At 41.6% G+C, this 20,041-nt stretch overlaps 1 protein-coding gene across 14 annotated transcripts; it reads left to right on the forward strand.

Annotated features, from left to right (window-relative positions):
* Positions 1-2,743: 2,743 nt before the first annotated feature.
* Positions 2,744-17,149, forward strand: LOC123394940 (ATP-dependent DNA helicase PIF1-like). 14 transcript variants are annotated; one of them, XM_045089841.1, is made up of 14 exons: positions 2,744-4,418; positions 4,694-4,882; positions 5,378-5,500; positions 5,735-5,794; positions 5,999-6,172; positions 6,306-6,341; positions 6,422-6,600; positions 6,737-6,910; positions 6,993-7,338; positions 7,438-7,630; positions 7,728-7,826; positions 7,933-13,965; positions 16,474-16,615; positions 16,719-17,149. In XM_045089841.1, the coding sequence occupies exon 12, from the start codon at positions 11,452-11,454 to the stop codon at positions 13,618-13,620; it is 2,169 nt and encodes a 722-aa protein (XP_044945776.1). In that variant the 5' UTR covers positions 2,744-4,418; positions 4,694-4,882; positions 5,378-5,500; positions 5,735-5,794; positions 5,999-6,172; positions 6,306-6,341; positions 6,422-6,600; positions 6,737-6,910; positions 6,993-7,338; positions 7,438-7,630; positions 7,728-7,826; positions 7,933-11,451; the 3' UTR covers positions 13,621-13,965; positions 16,474-16,615; positions 16,719-17,149. The 14 variants fall into 14 exon arrangements, with proteins under 14 accessions (XP_044945776.1, XP_044945766.1, XP_044945768.1 ...); XM_045089831.1 differs by having other exon boundaries at positions 5,999-6,600; positions 16,719-16,992; positions 17,066-17,149; XM_045089833.1 differs by having other exon boundaries at positions 5,999-6,600; positions 7,933-9,183; positions 9,276-13,965.
* Positions 17,150-20,041: the final 2,892 nt, after the last annotated feature.

Genomic DNA, 20,041 nt, shown 5'->3' on the forward strand with positions numbered 1-20,041 from the left:
CAATGGAACCTAGAGAGATCACTAGCTATATGCAATTTTCATAACCTTGGATCAAAGAACACCGCATAAAATTGTATCACTACAACTATGATTTCAATGGAACATATTGAACCAATCGGATTTTTCAGATTGTGGAACACTATTCCAATCAGATTGTGTTCCCTTCAACTAATCAAAATTGTTTCACTACAACTATTTGAAGCGAACCAACTATGATTCCAATGGAACATATTAAACACTAGTTGATTCTAATACGATTTTTCAGATTAAGGAACACTATTCCAATCAGATTGTGTTCCCCTTCAACTAATCAAAATTGTTTCACTACAACTATTTGAAGGGAACCAACTATGATTGAAACAAATAAACTTACAATGTCATTACCTTGGATCAAAAAAAGCCTCAAAACTTACCTCGCCCATTGGAAGATCAAGACATGGTGTTTGAAACATAGTTGGATGATGGCAACACCGCGTTGATCGACCGTGTACTCCAGATCAAGCCCCAAGAACTTCTCATGATCCACTGTGGCGTCAAGCCATTCTTTCAACTGTCTAAGAAAATGCGGCACCTCCCTGCTCTCGTTCGTGTACACGACATCGAGCTTGGTCTTGCCATGTGCGAGCACCTCTCCAAAGCGAGTTGGCATGGTGGAAGAAGAGAAGGGAAGAAGAGAGGGGAAGAACAGAGCGAGAGCGAGAGAGGAAGAAGAACAGAGAAAGGGCGACGCGACAGAGACTCTGCTTCGGTTGTGGTTTTGGGAAGCAGGATGCAAACCGTTTGGGCCTTTAGTCCCGGGTTGAGCCACCAACCGGGACTAAAGAGGGATACCAACGGTTGCCACCACTACGGCATGCCACGTGTCAGACCTTTAGTCCCGGTTTGGGACACGAACCGGGACTAAAGGTGGCGCACATGCGGGCTGCCCACCGCGTAGCCCTTTAGTCTCGGTTTGGGACACGAACCGGGACTAAAGGCTCCTTACGGGCCGGGACTAAGGCCTCGAGGGAGGCATTGAGAATTGGGGCGACGTGGCCGGGCCTTTAGTCCCGGCCCAGAGGCAGGCCGGGACTAAAGGGTCCCGGCCAAAGGCCCGTTTTCCACTAGTGTTGTATGTAAATATAACAAGTTGACATATTTAAATTGGCAAACACAACCTATGACATGCTTTTATATCATGTATAATGAAAACTGCTACAAGTCTTTGTACGAAACAACATTAAAAAGTGTCAATTAAGTTATTTTTCTCAGGCAAGTAAGTGGTTCATAATATGGCAAGTGGGTCAAAAAATGTGGCAAGTATGAACGGAAAAAAATAGTTGACGGAACATGTCGACATGAGATCTAGTTTCGAAGAACTCGTCCCGAGAAAGTCAATGATGAAAGCGGATCATCGATTGAACTAACGGTTTTGTATATAAAACTTTTTAAATTTCAAATATCAAGGGGAATCTTGATGACATCATTGCTTGTATGTATTTTTGCATGAAGAAGAGAGAAGGATTCGGCTGCAGCATCTCAATGCTTTTTAAAGTAATCTCATTAATAAAGTAAAGCTATTTTTTTATTAAAATGATAATTAGTTAGCCGCCGCACGGCAAGGCGCATGTGCGGCGCCGCTGCGTAGTGTTGTCGAAGAAAAAAAACCTAGCTAGGTTTACTACTTTTTCTGTCACAGTTTAGAAGACGTGTTTGAAAATTTTCTGAAACCTATATGGTTATTGATTGAATGTGAAATGAACTAAAAAATAACATTCACATTACGCATGCATATCAAAGTACTCCCTCCGTTTCTTTTTAGTCTGCATATAAAGTTTGGTCAAAATCAAACTTGGTAAAGTTTAACTAACTTTATATTAAAAAATATCAACATTCACAACATGAAATCAATATTATCAGATACACCACGAGATGTATTTTCATACTATATAATATTAATATAATAGATATTCATATTTTTTGATATAAATTTGATCAAACTTTATATTGTTTGACTTTGACTAAATCTTATACGCAGAGTAAAAAAACGAAGGGAGTAATACAAATGATTATTAATTAGGTGCTAAGAATAATTATAATGCGTCCTAAACTTTGTCTACAGTAAAAATGCACATAATTTTAATCGTGTCTTTCAAACGATGACGACGGAGGGGGTATAGTTAGAATTAAATGCTGAAGATCACGGCGGGACCGACCGACGCTAATCCCGGCGCCGGCGAGCGGACTTGGCAATAGGCACCAGCAGCCAGACCACATTCGCGTGCGTCATGCATGGCTGGCTCGGCTGGCCGGGCGCGTCCGTCGGCCTGGATCCATCCATCTGCCTGCGCGCGAGTGCGGCGGTTCACTCGACTCGATCCAGCGCGCGCTATCTTGGCTGACGTGCCGCTCCCTCCATCGGCTCGGCTCAGTCAACCCCGCCCCCCCGCTACCCTCGCTCCATATTACACCGCGGCAGCCCCGCCCACCCCCACCCCCACCCTCACGCTCACTCCTTCGCTCCCTCGGTCAGCAGTGGTAGGCCGGCTCGCAGCTGCCATCGACGACGCGCGCGCATGGGAGCGCGCGGCGTCCGTTGTTTCCATGGCTGCATCCCGCGCTCGCTCCGGCGCCGGCGCCGCGCTGTCCCTGGTGGTGGCGCTCCTCCTCCTGCTCGCCGTCGTCGCGGCTGCCGCCGCCACCGGTGGCGGTGGCGGCAGGAAGATGGCGTCCCACGGCGAGGTGCGGTATCGATCCCCTGCCCACGAGCACTGTGTTCAAAAAATTTACTACTGCATTCGATTGTCAATTTGTCATGCGCCGCCGCGCCTGCTGCACGACGGTAGCATTGGTGCGAGCGATACAGTAGTAGGAGCATTTCTTTTTTGATAGGAAGGAGGCTTCACGTGGGGTGTAGCCAGCCGGGGTAGGTAACTGCAACCGGAGTCTATGTCTATCTATCTACCGCATCGCCTGCGTCTGGGCCTGAAACGGCGAACAACGACTCCATCTGACTATATCTAACATATCTACATAGGCAGCGTGACCCCCTTGCTGAGCTGCAAACTGAATGGGCTACGGTCGAACCCCATTTCGCTTCAACGTATACTTGCGATCTATACAGTTTCAGTCTAAAATTTGAGTCAATTTCATTGGTTTTCTTTTGAACACAAGTCAATTTCATTGTTAAGTGCCCTCGCAAAATAAAAATCATTGTTAAGTAGGGCCATTAGGACGACATCTAAAAACTTTATTTTAAACATCAATTTGTGGTTGGAGATATGGTATTTGCACATTGTTCCGCCTCGTAATTTCCTGTAAAAAAATATATATTTTTGCACCAGAGGCACAACAAAAGCTTTGAGTGCATGTGATACTTTCTCATAGATATTTTGGTTAATTATTAGTAGATGTGTAGAAACGGATACCCATCTGTGTCGCCCGCAAAAAAAAAGGCTACCCATTTGTGTAACTGAACCAAAATAGTATGCATATTTTAGAACAAAATAGTATGGATACTAATAAAGGGGCAGTTGGTAGCCGGATCTTACTGGTTAATTTTCCTCATCGGTTAATTTTCGTCACCGGTACCTGGTTAATTTTTCGTCCACCTCTGGTTATTTTTCATCTCCCAACGCTCGCAAACATCAGAAACAGCGCATCGCTACCCTATCGTCAAAAAACCCTATCGCATCGCTACCCCTATCACGCCGCCGCCGTCCTCAACCGCCTCCCATCGCCTCTGATTGCCTCCGCCGTCAACTAAGTGAACCAACGCCGTCCTCAACCGCCTCCTTCGTGAATCGCCGCCGTCGTCAATCGCCTCCGTCGATAACTACCACCGCCGTCGTGAAACAGCGCCGTCGTCAACTAAGTTTTTCGTCGTCAACCGCCGCCAACCGTCAACCGCCGTCGTCGTCTACCGCCACCGTCATCAACCGGTGTCGCCGTCACCGACGGCGTACTTGATCGCCGTCGTAGCAGCAGCCGTACTTGAACTAGGTATATTTCAGATTTTCTCTAACTAATCTAGGTATTTGTACAACCCTATGTACGTTCTTTGTCCGAATACATCTGAGCCAGATCTACATATGGTGTCGGATCTACAAAATTTCATACACAAATACATGCCTCAAATCTGCCTTGCACTACATATAGACGTTTTACAAGCGCGGATGCATCTGGAAATTTCTTCATCTCTTCAAAGTGTACTCTGCATAGAACAAATGACGACTTCCTTTATGAATAGCAGATCTGTTTTCAAAATAGTTTTCATCGATAAAACAACTACAAGGAGAAAGCTTCCTAAATCTACAGCTTTTTAGCAGGCAACACTGATCTGGTTGAGTTTACCACTCTTAAGCATGCATTCATTATAGGTATGGGGATTTCAAAAAGCAAGGCTATTGAAGGTGACAAAGTATCAGATGTAGCTACAGGTATATGCTACGCTATGAAGTTATAAGCTGTTCAAAAAAATTGTACCTACAGGTGTATTCATTTGAATCAACTTTTCACATTTTATATCGCCTAATGAATGGGGCTTTGTGGTCTCATCCGAACTAATTTTGTAGTTATTTAATCGTTGCCTACAAGTTAAATATGTACCTTTTACCACTGTTCGGAACCTCATGGATCTTATTCAGTTTACAGATCATAGTCATGCAAAAAGATTTACCCTTATGGATCTGATTGAGCTGCCCATTCATTGTAGGTATGGTGAATTCAAAAAGCAAGGCTACTGAAGATGATAAAGTTTCATATGTAGCTACACGTACATGCTACGCTATGAAGTTTACCTACAGGTGTATGCATTGGAATCAACTTTCATAATTTATGCCGCTAAGATCCCGAACTTGATTCACACATCAATACCATAAACTAAACGGAGACAAAAATGCAGGTAAGGGAAACACATGCAACTTATTAAATAGGTAACATCAATCTTTACTGATGTCTGGGAATGATTAGTATCGGCTGTGATTAGCGATTAACTTGACGAGGAATGGGCCTATGGCCTTATGCGAACCACTCGAAAAAGATTATGAGAGGAATCCCAGAATGTAGATGTGGTGGACAATCTCCCTGCAGCCTACTCAACATATAATCTGGAGCCTTTGTGGTCTCATCCGAGCTAATTTTGTAGTTATTTATTCATTGCCTACAACTATCACATAATATTCATTAGAAATATCATGAAGATTAATAGTAAACAACATAAAACTATAAATAACAAAAGAATAATGGTAGGAATTCTCTAACAACTTGCTACATATATGTTAGTATCTCTACTCCTAAAGTGGCAGTTGTAAGCTTCTTATACTGCCAAATGGAACAAATGATTTTATAGATCAAGTCATGCATGCTGATGATGACGATGCTGATCAAATTAATATAGATGTGGCAAATGTTGATGACGATGCTGATCAAATTAATATAGATGTGGCAAATGTTGATGAATACAACGCAAATGGCATAGCCGTAGATGACAATGATGACAATGAATGCTCTACTGGACCAGGTATTTGTTTCGCCATAAAGTTCAGATGTTCATTTGAATCAACTTTCACATTTTATACCGCCTAATGTATGGCCTTTGTGGTCTCGTCCGAGCTAATTTTGTAGTTATTTAATCGTTGCCTACAAGTTAAATATGTAGCTTTTACCATTGTTCTGAACCTCATGTATCTGATTCATTTTACAGTTCATAGTCATGCAAAATGATGGATCTGATAGGGCTGCCCATTCATTGTAGGTGTGGGGAATTCAAAAGGCAAGGCTACTGAAGATGACAAAGTTTCAGATGTAGCTACAGGTATATGCTACGCTATGAAGTTAAGCTCTTCAAAACTATTATGCTACAGGTCTCATCCGAAGCTAGAAAATTTAAAGATGCCAAATATAATGATTTACTAAAAAACAATATACATCTATATTGTTAGCATAGTTCTTGCATAATATGTTTTTGAGGATGATGGAGTATCTCTTGCTGAAATAGCCACCCCAACTAACATGACAGGAGGAGCTGTCTTGGATAATAGCAAAGAAACAAGACAAATACCTCCAATTGGCCGCAAAAAGACATTGACTAACGAACAAAGGGATCGTATAAACGCAAAGAGGCGGGCTTCTTATCGGAAGAAGAAAGATATGCTTAACCCAAACGAGAAGACAACTCACCAAACGACGACAGGTAAGATTGTGATATGTTTCGTCATTCTTTTTAGTATGAAAATGTGCTGCCTTATTCTGGAATGCTAACTCTCATGTCACAATCCTCTTTAATGATATCACGAATGTTCATCAACCTTGCCATGTGATACCAGGTACACTTTTTGAAAACAAGCTATGGGTTTTCTTATGTAAGTTGTTGATGGATGATAAAAATTTATGTTTCATCTTTATGATAGCACTACATGCGTTATTTTTCGTATGACACCAGGAGCTGACATGTAAAGTATTAAACAAACAAGGCAGACACCGGCAATTGGACGCAATGAAATGTTGAGTGACAAAAAAATAAGCTTATAACCTCAAACATGCAAGCTTGTTGTGATGCATCGTTGTCGTTATCATGTACCCTTAATCAAGATGAAAATGTGGATCCCCTTACGATATCAGGTAACCTTCTCATCTATTTAAGTTTCAACCTAATGATAAAGCATTGTACATGGGTAATGTCTTTTTAGTAAAATGGATTGTTTCCTTTGTTCAAATAGCTAACCCAACTAATATGACACACCAACTAACATCACAGGAGGAGCTGTCTTGAATAATAGCAAAGAAACAAGACAAATACCTCCAATTGTCCGCAAAAACACCTTGACTGAAGAACAAAGGGAACATATAAATGCAAAGAGGCGGGCTTTTTATCGGAAGAAAAAAGATATGCTTAACCCAGACGAGAAGACAACTCACCAAACGACGACAAGTAAGATTGTGATATGTTTCGTCATTCTTTTTAGTATGAAAATGTGATGCCTTATTCTGGAATGTTGACTCTCATGTCACAGGGCTCTTTAATGATATCACGAATGTTCATCAACCTTGCCATGTGATACGAAGTACACTTTTTGAAAACAAGCTATGGGTTTTCTTATGTAGGTTGTTGATGGACGATAAAAATTTATGTTTCATCTTTATGATAGTACCACATACGTTAATTTTCGTATGACACCAGGAGCTGACATGGAAAATATTAAACAAGCAAGGCAGACACCGCCAATTGGACGCAATGAAATGTTGAGTGACAAAAAAATAAGCTTATAACCTCAAACATGCAAGCTTGTTATGATGCATCGTTGTCATTATCATGTACCCTTAATCAAGATGAAAATGTGGATCCCCTTACAATATCAGGTATCTTTCTTATCTATTTTAAGTTTCAACCTAATGAGTCAGCATTGTACATGGGTACTGTCTTTTTAGTAAGATGGATTGTTTCCTTTGTTCAAATAGCTAACCCAACTAATATGACACAAGAAGCTGTCTTGAATAACATCAAGGAAACAAGGCAGATACCTCCAGTTGGGCTCAAAAAAATTGACGGACGAACAAAGAGAGCAGATAAACGCAAAGAGGCGGGCTTTTTATCGAAAGAAAAGAGATATGCTTATAGAAGATGAAAATCTTGCTCCACATACAATGACAAGTAAGCTTGTGATATGTTTGTGAATATCGTAATGATTTATGCAATGTCATTATTTTTGGCATATGTTTTCATCGTATTGTATAACCATCCAACCCAGCTAGCTGCGGTGTTACATCATCCTCACATGACGATGCAGCGTTGTCATTATCAACTACACTCAATCGTTATGAAAATGTGCCTCCCCTTACTATATCAGGTAGCATTGTTAACTATTTTATGTTTCATCCTAATGATGTAGCATTGCACTTGAATAATGTATTTTCCAAGTATGATGACATATTCTTGTTGAAACATGACAACAGGGGTTGTCTTGGATAACACCAAAGAAATTAGGCTAATACGTCCAGGTGGATGCAATAAAAACTTGACTGTCGAAAAAAGGGAGCAGATAAATGCAAAAAGACGGGCTTCTTATCAGAAGAAAAGAGAGATGCTTATCGAAGATGAAAAACTTACTCTCCATACGATATCAAGTAAGATTGTACTAACATCTATTTACTTCCGAAGTCCCAAATGTTTAACAACGCCCGCTCTATATCTTGTAAATAATGAATTGATGAACATGTCATCTCACTTGATGATGCAACATCGCGTTCTTCAGCTACACTAAAGAATGATGAAAATCTGACACCCCTTACGGTATCAGGTAATGTTATACCATGCTATATGTTTCCTGACAATGATTTACCGTACTTTGACTATATGTCACTTCCTTCATTATATTTGAAAAATAAATTGAGATGAATGATGACATATTATTGTTGAACCAAACAACCCAATTAGCTCCAGCTATACATCCTTGTCAATTGATGATGCAATGTTTCGTGCTTCAAACACACTCACATGTGATGACATTCATGAGAAATATCTAGCTCGCCATATACTACATTCTTCCATTACACCGGAAGTTGTGTTCAATAACACCAGTGATTTTGAATCAGCAAACCCTACTAACTACAAGATTGCATCATTATTGACTGATGATGAAACTTTGCCTCCATCAAGTTCACAATATGATAGCGTTCGTCATAAAACCCTAGCCAAGAGGACTTACGATAAAGAGCGCAATTCTAAATTAACAATCGAGCAGAAGGATCAGGATAACGCAAGGAGACGAGCTGGTAAACAGAAGAAACGGGAAGAGGGCACAATCAATGTTCAAGAGCAAAATCAGAGGCAATGAGAGACACGCATGGAGCGCCGGAAAATTATGACTTCCGATGAGAAGGTGCAGTCAAGTGCAAAGAGAAAGGGAAATTACCATAGAATGAAAAACACCCCATCCATAGAATCTATCGCAATGCCACGGCCAGATGTTCTGGCTCGATCTGATTCCGCCCCATCAATGACCATCCCGTCTTACACTGTGGGAACCGATGGTAAAAATTTGTTATTGTCACAATCTTTAGAACAAAATTTCGCTTTACCCTCTTTTGCTTACTATCTCTACGATGTTGCAGAAGATATGGGGGCATTCATAAGCACCATCGTGGACGATGATACGATATCATCCGCCTTCATGGATAATGAGTATTATCTGTTTGGCTCGCAAGGTATCGTCTATGGTGAATTAGGAGATAGTTTGACTTATTTGAAATATCTGTTTATGCTGCTCTAAGTGCGGTGTTTGAACAAATGCAAATAGGATCCGATGATGATAGCCATGATGGAGATGAAGTCACGAACATGTCTAGCGCTGAGTCTGTTGACATTGATCCATTCGACTTTGTCTACTCAAACCTCCCAGATAGAACACACATCCTGAAGCACGCCAAGAATTGCGACCACTGCAAGGCCAAGAAGTTTGAGTCTGAGACCGACGGTTTCTGTTGTCGCAATGGGAAGATTGAGCTCAAGGAACCAGATCCCATCCCCGAGCTAATGAGGCTTTGGTCCAGCATGGATGCAGACTCTAGACACTTTCGGGAAAACATACGATTCTTTAATGGACACTTTGCATTCACAACCCTTGGCGTCAACCTCGATGAAAACTACACAAACATGAAGTTTGGTGTGTACACTTTCCGGGCGCACGGCACCATCTACCACAACGTGCATTCCTTCGGGCCAAGCTCACGTCCAGAACATCTCCAGCTGTACTTCTATGATGACGACCCAAACCTGACCCATCGCAAGGCTGCCACCAAACAATTGGACCAGAATGTCGTCAAGGTGTTAGTGGACATACTCCGTGCAAACCCGTACTCACAACAATTTAGGAGTTTGGGTGCACACAAGGATCACCTCGATGATTACAGGATAGACCTCAACACTGACCAGAGGCTTGACCAACGGAGATATAATAGGCCAGTGTCATCAGAGGTAGCTGCAATCTGGGTCGAGGGCGCCGACCTAGCGAAAAGGTTTGATCGTAGCATTACACTTTTCGGTAATGATAATCAGAGGCACAGTATAGGTGTCACTGATGGCTCTTACGACCCGTTGTCCTATCCCCTATTCTACCCTTGTGGGGAGCTCGGTTGGCATCCAAAACTGCCTAAACGTAATGTCCCTTGGGAGGTTGTACAGCAACCAAGAAGGTGGCATGATAATGAGGAGGATGCAGGTAGCCCTTTTATTTATTATGTTATTATGAAAATAATATAAGGCTCATATGTATACTAACTAAAGTTGCTACATTACCTGTTGCAGAGGGTAATAGCAGGTTATGCGTGTCCGTGAGAGACTACTACTGTTACAGACTGCAGACACGAACTGCTATATTCAATCCCATACTTTGTGGAGCACGATTGCTCCAGCAATGGGGGGTCGACATGTACATCAAGATAGAGAGTTGTAGGTTGAGATGGTACAGAAAGAACCAAACAAAGATCCGTGCCGACCTTTATAAAGGAGTTGATGCTATCACTTCTGGGGAGACAAGAGCGAGCGCTGTCGGAGTAAGGATAGTGCTCCCTGGAACGTACCCTGGTGGCGACCGTGACATGAAACGGAGGCATATGGATGCCATGTCAATTTTCCATACATACGGGAAGCCTGACATCTTCTTGACCATGACCTGCAACCCTAAATGGGAAGAGATATCGAACGATCTGCTTCCTGGTCAGACAGCATAGGACCGACCTGACCTTGTGGCTCGCGTGTTTTATGGCAAGCTAGAGGCTATGAAAGGGTTGTTGTTCAAGAAGCATATCCTGGGTGTTGTTGTTGCGTATATATGCGTAGTCGAGTTCCAAAAAAGAGGCCTCCCCCACGCACACTTTCTGTTGATCATGGATGCATCATATAAGCTCGTCGTCCCGGAGCAATACGACCGAGTCATTTCCGCTGAGCTCCCGGACAAGCATAAGTATCCAGAACTCTATGCCTTGGTGGTCAAACATATGATGCATGGTCCATGCGGTGCTCTCAACCCCAATAATGTGTGCATGCAACAAAACAAGTGCAAGTGCAGATACCCTCGGGCATTCAATGAAAACACGACACAGGGCAAGGACTCATACCCAGTTTATCGACGTAGAGACGACGGGCATAGGGCTAAGGTCCGGGGTAAAATGTTGGACAACAGGTGGGTAGTGCCTTATAACCCTTACCTTTTGCGGATGTTCAATTGCCACATCAACGTCGAGGTCTGCTCGAGCATAAAGGCCGTCAAATACCTCTACAAGTACATATACAAGGGCCACGATAGGGCTTCTTTCAGCATCGACCAGCCGGACGCCGATGGAATCATTGATGAGATCAAAAGATATGTCGACGCGAGGTGGGTTACTCCTCCGGAGGCCATGTGGAGAATATTTGGCTTCTCCTTATGGGGGAACTCCCCGTCTGTCCTATAGTTGCCTCTTCATCTTCCGAATATGCACAGGGTGGCATTCAATGAGCAAGCTGACTTGACCAATGTCGTCGCCTCTGAGAGTGCTTCAAAATCCATGTTGACGGAGTATTTCAAGGCTAACCAAGACCACCCGTGGGCTAGGCATATATTATACAAGGATTTTCCTGGGAGCTTCACATGGCAGAGAACAAAGTATTGGAAGCCACGGGTGGAACGTTATCAAATAGGGCGGATCGTGTCTGCCAATCCAGCCGAGGGGGAGCGATACCATCTGCGTGTAATACTAAACCATGTCGCGGGCAAGACATCCTTCGAAGACATGCTCACCGTGGATGGCATTCTATGTGGTAGCTTTCGTGAGGCTGCAGAGAGGTTGGGACTCATTGAGGCAGACAACACGCTTGACGATTGTCTTACTGAGGTGGAGCAGTGGGCGATGCCTTGTTCACTCAGGAGGCTTTTCGCAACAATCTTGGTGCATTGCGAGCCAGGCGATGTGCGCGGTTTATGGGATAGGCACTTTGAGCCTATGTGTGATGACTATCGTCGAGCACACAAGTGTACAAATGATGTGGAGAAGATGGTGTTGTTGGATATTAGAGGTATATTGCAGTCCATGGGGAAAGACATTGTAGATTTCGCTCTTCCGTGCATCGACGATGAGTTCGACCCAACCGGTGGCGATGCAAGAGAGGTGATTGAGGAGTCCACCGTCGAGTTTGATGTGAACGACACAAAATTGGCTTCGTCACTAAACTTGGAGCAGAGGGTTGCATACGACGAGATACTAGTAGCAGTTGACCGCAGTGATGGAGGTGTATTCTTTGTTGATGGCCCAGGAGGTACAGGAAAGACCTTTTTGTACAGGGCGCTACTCGCCAAGGTTCGGAGCAAGGGCAACATCGCTATCGCTATCGCGACTTCTGGCGTCGCCGCTTCTATCATGCCTGGAGGAAGGACTGCCCACTCGAGGTTCAAGATCCCATTGAGTTGCGATGATGGTGCCTCATGCAGCTTCGCCAAGCAGAGTGGGACCGCAAAGCTACTAAGGATGGCTTCGTTGATACTATGGGATGAGGCCACCATGACTAAGCGACAGGCGGTTGAGGCACTTGACAATAGCATGCGCGACATCATGGGAAGACGGGACCGACCCTTTGGAGGAAAGACAGTTGTTTTCGGCGGCGACTTCAGGCAGGTGCTGCCGGTCGTCACGAGGGGGTCCGGCGGTCAGATAATCGATGCAACCCTTCGAAGTTCTCACCTCTGGAAGGGTATGCGACAGCTAAGGCTCGTCACCAACATGAGGGCTCATAATGACACATGGTTTGCGGATTACTTGCTTAGGGTAGGCAATGGCACCGAGGAAGCTGGCGATCATGGCAACATACAGCTCCCTAAAGATATTTGTGTGCCCTCTACAGGCGAGATGAACGACATAGAGAAGTTGATTGACCATGTGTTTCCTAGTCTAGATGAAAACATGTCTGATCCCAATTACATGACTTGTCGTGCAATCCTCTCCACCACAAACGACAACGTTGACAATATAAACTTACGCATGATAGATTGTTTTAAGGGTGAAGAAGTAATATACCATAGCTTTGATAGTGCAGAGGACGACCCGTATGGCTACTACGCTCCTGAGTTCCTGAACGGATTGACCCCCAACGGTCTTCCTCCACATGCACTCAAATTGAAGCTGAACTTCCCTGTCAAACTTTTGAGGAACATTGATCCGGCTAATGGACTATGTAATGGCACGAGGCTTGTTGTTCGAGGTTTCGAGAGGAACGCCATTGATGCAGAAATCATGATTGGACAACATGCTGGTAGGAGGGTATTCCTTCCTCGGATACCCCTATGCCCATCTGACAACGACATGTTTCCATTCAAGTTCAAGAGGAAGCAATTTCCTTTAAGGCTTAGCTTTGCTATGACAATTAACAAGGCGCAAGGACAGACTATCCCGATTGTCGGCGTGTACCTACCTAACCCAGTGTTCTCTCATGGTCAACTTTATGTCGCACTGTCTCGAGCCACCGCGAAGAGAAACATAAAGATCCTCATTGAGAAGGAGAAGGACAAGGGAAAGAAACAGACCAATAAATCAAATAAGCGAAAAAGACCCACGCTATGCTTACAAAGGACGATGAAGAATATCGTCTACAAGGAAGTCCTTACAAGCTGAAGTTTACACTTATCGAACTTAAGTATCTTGCTTGGGTATCATCATGTGAAAGTGCTTAACATGTTGTAGCCGTTGTGAATGACATGCACACCTATCGTATGTACCCCGTTTATTACGCTCTTAAACTAATGATAAGGTAAATTGTGTTTGCTTTGAATTGTTAGTACCGTTGTTGTTGATGGAATGTGTTTTTGATGGATATGTTTGCATGTGAACATTGTATTCCATGCCATATAATCAGAAACACCACTATGTGAATGTCTTGTGCAATAAGAGGACTACGTGAAGATGAAAGAATTGATGTTACTCTACTGAGAAGATGCCGACATTACATTAACCCACACGGTAATCAATCTGCATGTTTAATGTTTTTGTGCTTTTCTCTTATTTCTCCTTTCCATTTTATTTTCACCGGGAAGTCATTGCATTTAGATTTCATGAAAAAAAATTAGTCAATAATTATCTAATGTGTATGTTGCTGCACTAACTTTCATGATTAAGAATTTATCAATTGTGATTAAATAGTTCTGGTTGAGCATATAATTCAAAAAATGGTTGAGTCAAAGCGGAAGAGTGCCAATGCACTAGGGATAGGGAGAAGGTGTGACCTGTGTAGAAAAGTTACATCGTTATAGAATCCATGCATATATCGTCTCCCGTAAATGACTTTTTTGTAATGAACCCAATGGAGGAGTAACCTGATAGAGACAACGGTAATTGTTATTTGCTTATAGATAATTTATCACAAGAAACTAATAACTTAGGCTGCGCATGTGTTTAACCCAAGCATGCACATCAAACTGACTTTGCACCGTGTTCAGGCATCTCATAGCGAAGTATTATTTCAGTACCTCAACACCTACAATTTTTACCACAAAAAAACCTCATAGTACCAGAGCATGAGAAAAAAAAAACTTCTGAAGGAGAATGTTCATAGGAAGAGTCTATTGTAGCATGCGCAAATTGTACTTCCTACTATACCATGGTGTTCACAGTACTGTTTTTTTATGCATTTCTTATGTTATGTATAATATGTTACGATCAGCGTTCTCAGCAATTCATTGAAGGATGTAAACTAAGAAGTCAAAGGCATATAAGATATAACAGTAGTCACGTTGTGAGAAGGAAACTGACTGGGAGTGACCAACCTTACCTCATGTAACTTCAATGATGTATAACTTGTGAATGTGTGAACCTCTTATGCCTTGAATCTTCCGTACAAGCAATATAAAAGAGGATTGTGGTATCCAGTCCAGTCCAATCATCTGCAGCGGACAAAGTTTTGTGAAAGTAGGTTAGCATTTTGTATATGCTTAAAATACTTTGCCCCTTAATAACATGAATAAACTGTGATATTTAATTATTCATAGAAATATATGTGAGCATCTTATTAAATGAATAATACACTTAAGGCAAGAATAACAGTTTATGATGTTGATCGTACGTGGAGAATACAGAGATTGGCCATGCAGTCTTCATTGCCTGATAGGTTATCAATTTTATTTTCCTTGTTTCGTGAAGATGGGTCAGATATGTTACTTCAGCAAATTAACATGTAAACTAAAATACAGTACACCACTCATTTCAGATTTCCACCACAATATTGGCAAACATCGCTTGCAGCTTTGTGTTCATCGGTTACCGTATTTTAGTTACATGGACATAGGTTAATTCCAAATGTTTTCATCAGTGGAATACAATGCAATAATTCCATTCCCAAAATGTTGAACAATTTTTTTTGCTATATATCAACTATGCATAATACACTAATGAGTGCAACAGTCTGACAGATGGATGAGACCGATGAGATACACTATCAAGAACAAACGATTTTAATTCTCTAACGAAGTATGAATAGAGAAATTGTAGCCAGATAACTTACCGTAAGCATGATCTCCCACATGGTAAAATCATTAATTCCTTCTGATAAGACCAGCCAAAAAGCATAGACAGATGCCAAGAAAACGCCAATCTACAGAAATTCCTTGCAAAGCAACAGAAAATACTGATCAATTACTGGTTAGTCTCATCCAGGTAGAAGGACACAAATGTGTGCACTGCTGAACCAAATCTTGAATTCAAAGAGGATACATGAAGCAACAAAGCGACTTCATTACCATATATCAATGTGTGCACCGCCGACAATACAATCACGATTTATTCATGGAGCTTGAATAAATTTTCAAGTGTCTGCTATAACTATTTTTTAAAGATGGATAATAAATCATTAAATGTTTGAATCTGGTACCATAAAAAGTAAATCTTCTACACTTGGAAAGAGATATCGCATTCATTATAAAACACGCAATTAATGATAGACTACGTTGACTGCTTATCACATGGTATTGTGGATGTCCCAGAGATATTTTATCATGATATCTAGAAAGGATATTAATTAAAACATGCAATTAATGATACAATCTGGTGCTTCCATCTATACAAATCATTCATTGATGTACAACTGGAAAGTCTTATAGCAATTTTGGTGCATAATCATATATACAAAACAACGCATGCATCAATATTTTGATACAATCTGCAACTTCTATATATACAGAATTTTCCCGCAGTTCTTTAGGCTTCCAAAAATGCCTATCACCACTATATATATAAGTCTCTATCATTGTACATAGGATCATCTCCTCTTTGACACCCTCTCCTCCACGATTATGGTAATCTCATACATGTTGATGACCTCAAGGAGAGTGATGGCGTCGCCACCATTTCCTGTCATCCCTCGTCCCATCACCCCCCCCCCAACTAACAGGCATGAAAAAATTGAGCTGCTTGTACGTCAGTTTGCCAACACCGCTGAATTTTGTTTGTCGTTCATGAGTTTTATTCTATACACAGGAACTTGACATTTCGTCGCGTCCAGATGGAGCATATATACCAGAATTGTTGGACCATTCGTGCAATGGTCCAATGGAAGGCACAAATCAAAGAGAATTCCATGGGAAACATATACCTTCAATGCATACTACTGGATCAGGAAGTAAGGCATTGCTCATCACTATTTCATATCATATATTTTGATGTACACATTTGATAAACGATTTTATTTGCTGATTATGTTGATGATTCGTATATTGCTTTAGGGGACAAAAATGGAAGCCATTGCGTTCAACAATCAAGTTGTTCGTTTCAACACCATTCTTCAAACCGGCATGTCCTATGAATTCACTCGTGTAGGATTTAACCCCACTGAAATGGCAGTTGTACATTTCTTGTATCTAGACATGGAGTTTATCATGACACTAGATAGTAGGACTGTGGTTATGATTTCGGCGCACAGGATATCAACGACAATTTGTCCATTGTGTTTCCCACAATTTGGGGCCATCTACTCACTACAAGACAAACGCATAACTGGTGCATTTTTTATCTTTGTTCTTGCATATTTTGTTATAGAACTCAGGGTCTCATTCTGATTAAATCTTCGCAGATGTTATTGCTATTGTTGCCTATGTTAGTAAGATACAAACTCTATGGGATCCAATATATGATAGACATGTCCCTTTGCTCGAAATTGGCCTCATGAACTTTCGGTGAGAGTCGTTTATAATATGCGATTTACATATGCTTTTTTGAGTTAATTGTTGCAAACATAAACTAAATTTTTTTTTTGTCTGTAGACGTCAGATAATTTTCCTACGCATATATGACGAGCACGTTGGCCGTCAATTTTACCATTTGCGACGCAGCGAAAATCAGTTCGAAAAAATATCAATTACTTACATACAGTTTAATCGGAGGCGTCAATGCTTGCAAACTATGCGGGAGAGCACGTTCACCTATTCTCCTAATATTGATCATGAGGGTCATCATCTACAAGGCAGGTGTTGCATACTATTTCAAATTTTTGTCTTTATATTTTCTTGTACAATACTATGTCATTAATATCACTGACACTTATTTTTATTTGTAGATATCCATGAAGCCAGTCTCATGACACTTGACGAAACACGTGCCTACGTCAACAATATTGTCATGGCTAGGAACAATGGACTCTCGAATTATCTTCGTGTACTCATTAGCACATTTCGTCATTCATGTAAAAAGTCAATCGAAATTGTGAGTTAGGCATCTCGTTGCCAAGTGTCTTCATGTCTTATCTTATGTAATATAATCTTATGTAATATAATCTTATGTAATAAAAATGTATGATATTCAATAAAAAAATCTTTGTATGGTAGGTGTTTTGTGCATTCAATATTTCGGTTGGGAAAACCTGAGATAAAAAAACTTGCATATAAATGATCGACCGATAAAATCGATAAATCGGACGATAAGCCGATTTATCTCTTAATCGTGTGTCGACCGATAAGTTAACGATAATAGACATCCTAAACAGGTGTAATAAATGTACAATATTCAATTAAACAAATCTGTGTGCAGTAGGTGTTTTGGGCATGCAATATTTCAGAACCAAATTTTGCGGAAGGCAGAGTATCATGATGAGGATGAAAATCGTGTATACTTGGAATCGAACTATGGTTTTGATTACACTGCATTCATTATTTTGAAGCAGAGTATCACGATGAAGATGAAAACAAAAGAAACTTGCGTGGTATGTCATTAATTGTTGGCCCAACATCTATGTCAGGAAGGATATCAATTACCGTAGACATACTTAATGCCTCTAGATTTTAAGGTAAGGTCAATTAGTAGTTTGTTTATTATTCGTAAGGTAAATAAATTTCGATTCCAAGTTATGTGTCAATCAGGATCACAACCCTTCATATAATATCCGTTCGGATCCTATTTCAACGCCCAGCTCTGTCCTCACAAATTTCTGAGCACACAACACTATATTTTCACCAATGAATGGTGTGCCGGCACCCTAGGAGGTTGTCCATGCACCAATGGATGTTCAGCTCCAAATGCACGAGGCATTGCGTGCCCCACTAGCGGATGCATACAACGTGCATGCCGTAGAAGATGTTGTCGACTACATATTTCAATGGATCATAGACGCCCAAGAAGATGAGGCATTAAAGTAAGTTATCTTTTCTCCATGTTTTGTTGTAGACCATGTTGTATTACTCTCCTACACAACAGGCTAAATATATGTTCTGTTTTTGTGAGTTGAATCATTCGATAGTTTGAATTAACCACGATATTTTAGATGTGTCCAGCTCACAGCTGTTACCCGTAAGTATGTGCTTAGTTGTGTGCTATATATACTTTTGTAATGTGGGGACCCCGACTGGTGAGTCGAGATTGCCGTGCCCAGTGATCCCAAGGATCAATGCTCACTGAACACAGATACTGAATAATAGAGTCTTACATCCATACATACCGTTTGATACAATAATGACCACTTCGGTCGAGTTTTACATACATAGGGCCTTAAAGGCCAAGCACCAAACTAGACCAATAGCGGAATTATTGGTTGAAAGCGTGAACCCATGCTATCAGCCTTAACCTACAGGCATACTGACTGGGAAGCGTCCTAGCTCGCAAGAACGTCACCGAGTTAATCTTCACCATATCATGTCTTCAACACCTAGTCAATGAAATAACCAGTGTCAAGGCAATGAGTACTTTGAATGTACTCGCAAACAACCCATGATACGAACAATGAAAGTGAAGGATAACAGTATCATGCATCTTTAGTGTAACTCAACTGGGTGGGATGATCATGTATATGCATCAGGTTAACGAATTACTTTTGAAGAACAGGTTACGGATATCAACATATCTGCGATGGGCTGAACCATCCGGGTTCACCCTTCATGCCAAGTCATCGGACTTGTCATAACCTCAATGTATTAATGAGGGCTAAACCATCCGGGTTTACCCTATATGTCAAGTAACCGAACTTGATCATATTATTGTGATTATCATGATTATAACGACACCTTTTTAACACCACGCACACACACTTGGTTTATGCGGAAACTCAGGATGTAGTTTAAGCAGCACCACCCAACTGTCCTTGACCGTGGACACGGCTATTCGAATAGTTTACACTCTGCAGAGGTAGTACGCTGGACCCACGAGAGACGGAATACTTCCGTGTCATCCACGACTCGCGGTATATCACATATACCCGAGGTAAGTATCCGATCATCATCTTTCCCCTAACGATACTAGACAAAGAGATCCACTCGATTGGTATCCAGCCCACATGTTGTACGTCTTACGAGCACCGACTCTGGACTGTATCAACCATGCAGGGACCAACGGTGTGCCTGGAACTCATAATAATGGCATAGTCGTCCTACCTGGCATGACCCCATCACGAGAGTGACACCTAACACTCCCGCCACTAGTAATGTAGCTCTTTGCTAGCACCGACCAGAGTAATCAACAAAGCCTCGTCCCATAAAGGGGTATCGTGGTCGTACTGGGTAAGGTTGGGACGGTCGACACATCATAAATCTAATCCATTTTCGAAACCATACTCACACCAAAA

This window comes from Hordeum vulgare, chromosome 5H (genome assembly GCF_904849725.1).
Source record: "Hordeum vulgare subsp. vulgare chromosome 5H, MorexV3_pseudomolecules_assembly, whole genome shotgun sequence".
NCBI classification, from domain to species: Eukaryota; Viridiplantae; Streptophyta; class Magnoliopsida; order Poales; family Poaceae; genus Hordeum; species Hordeum vulgare.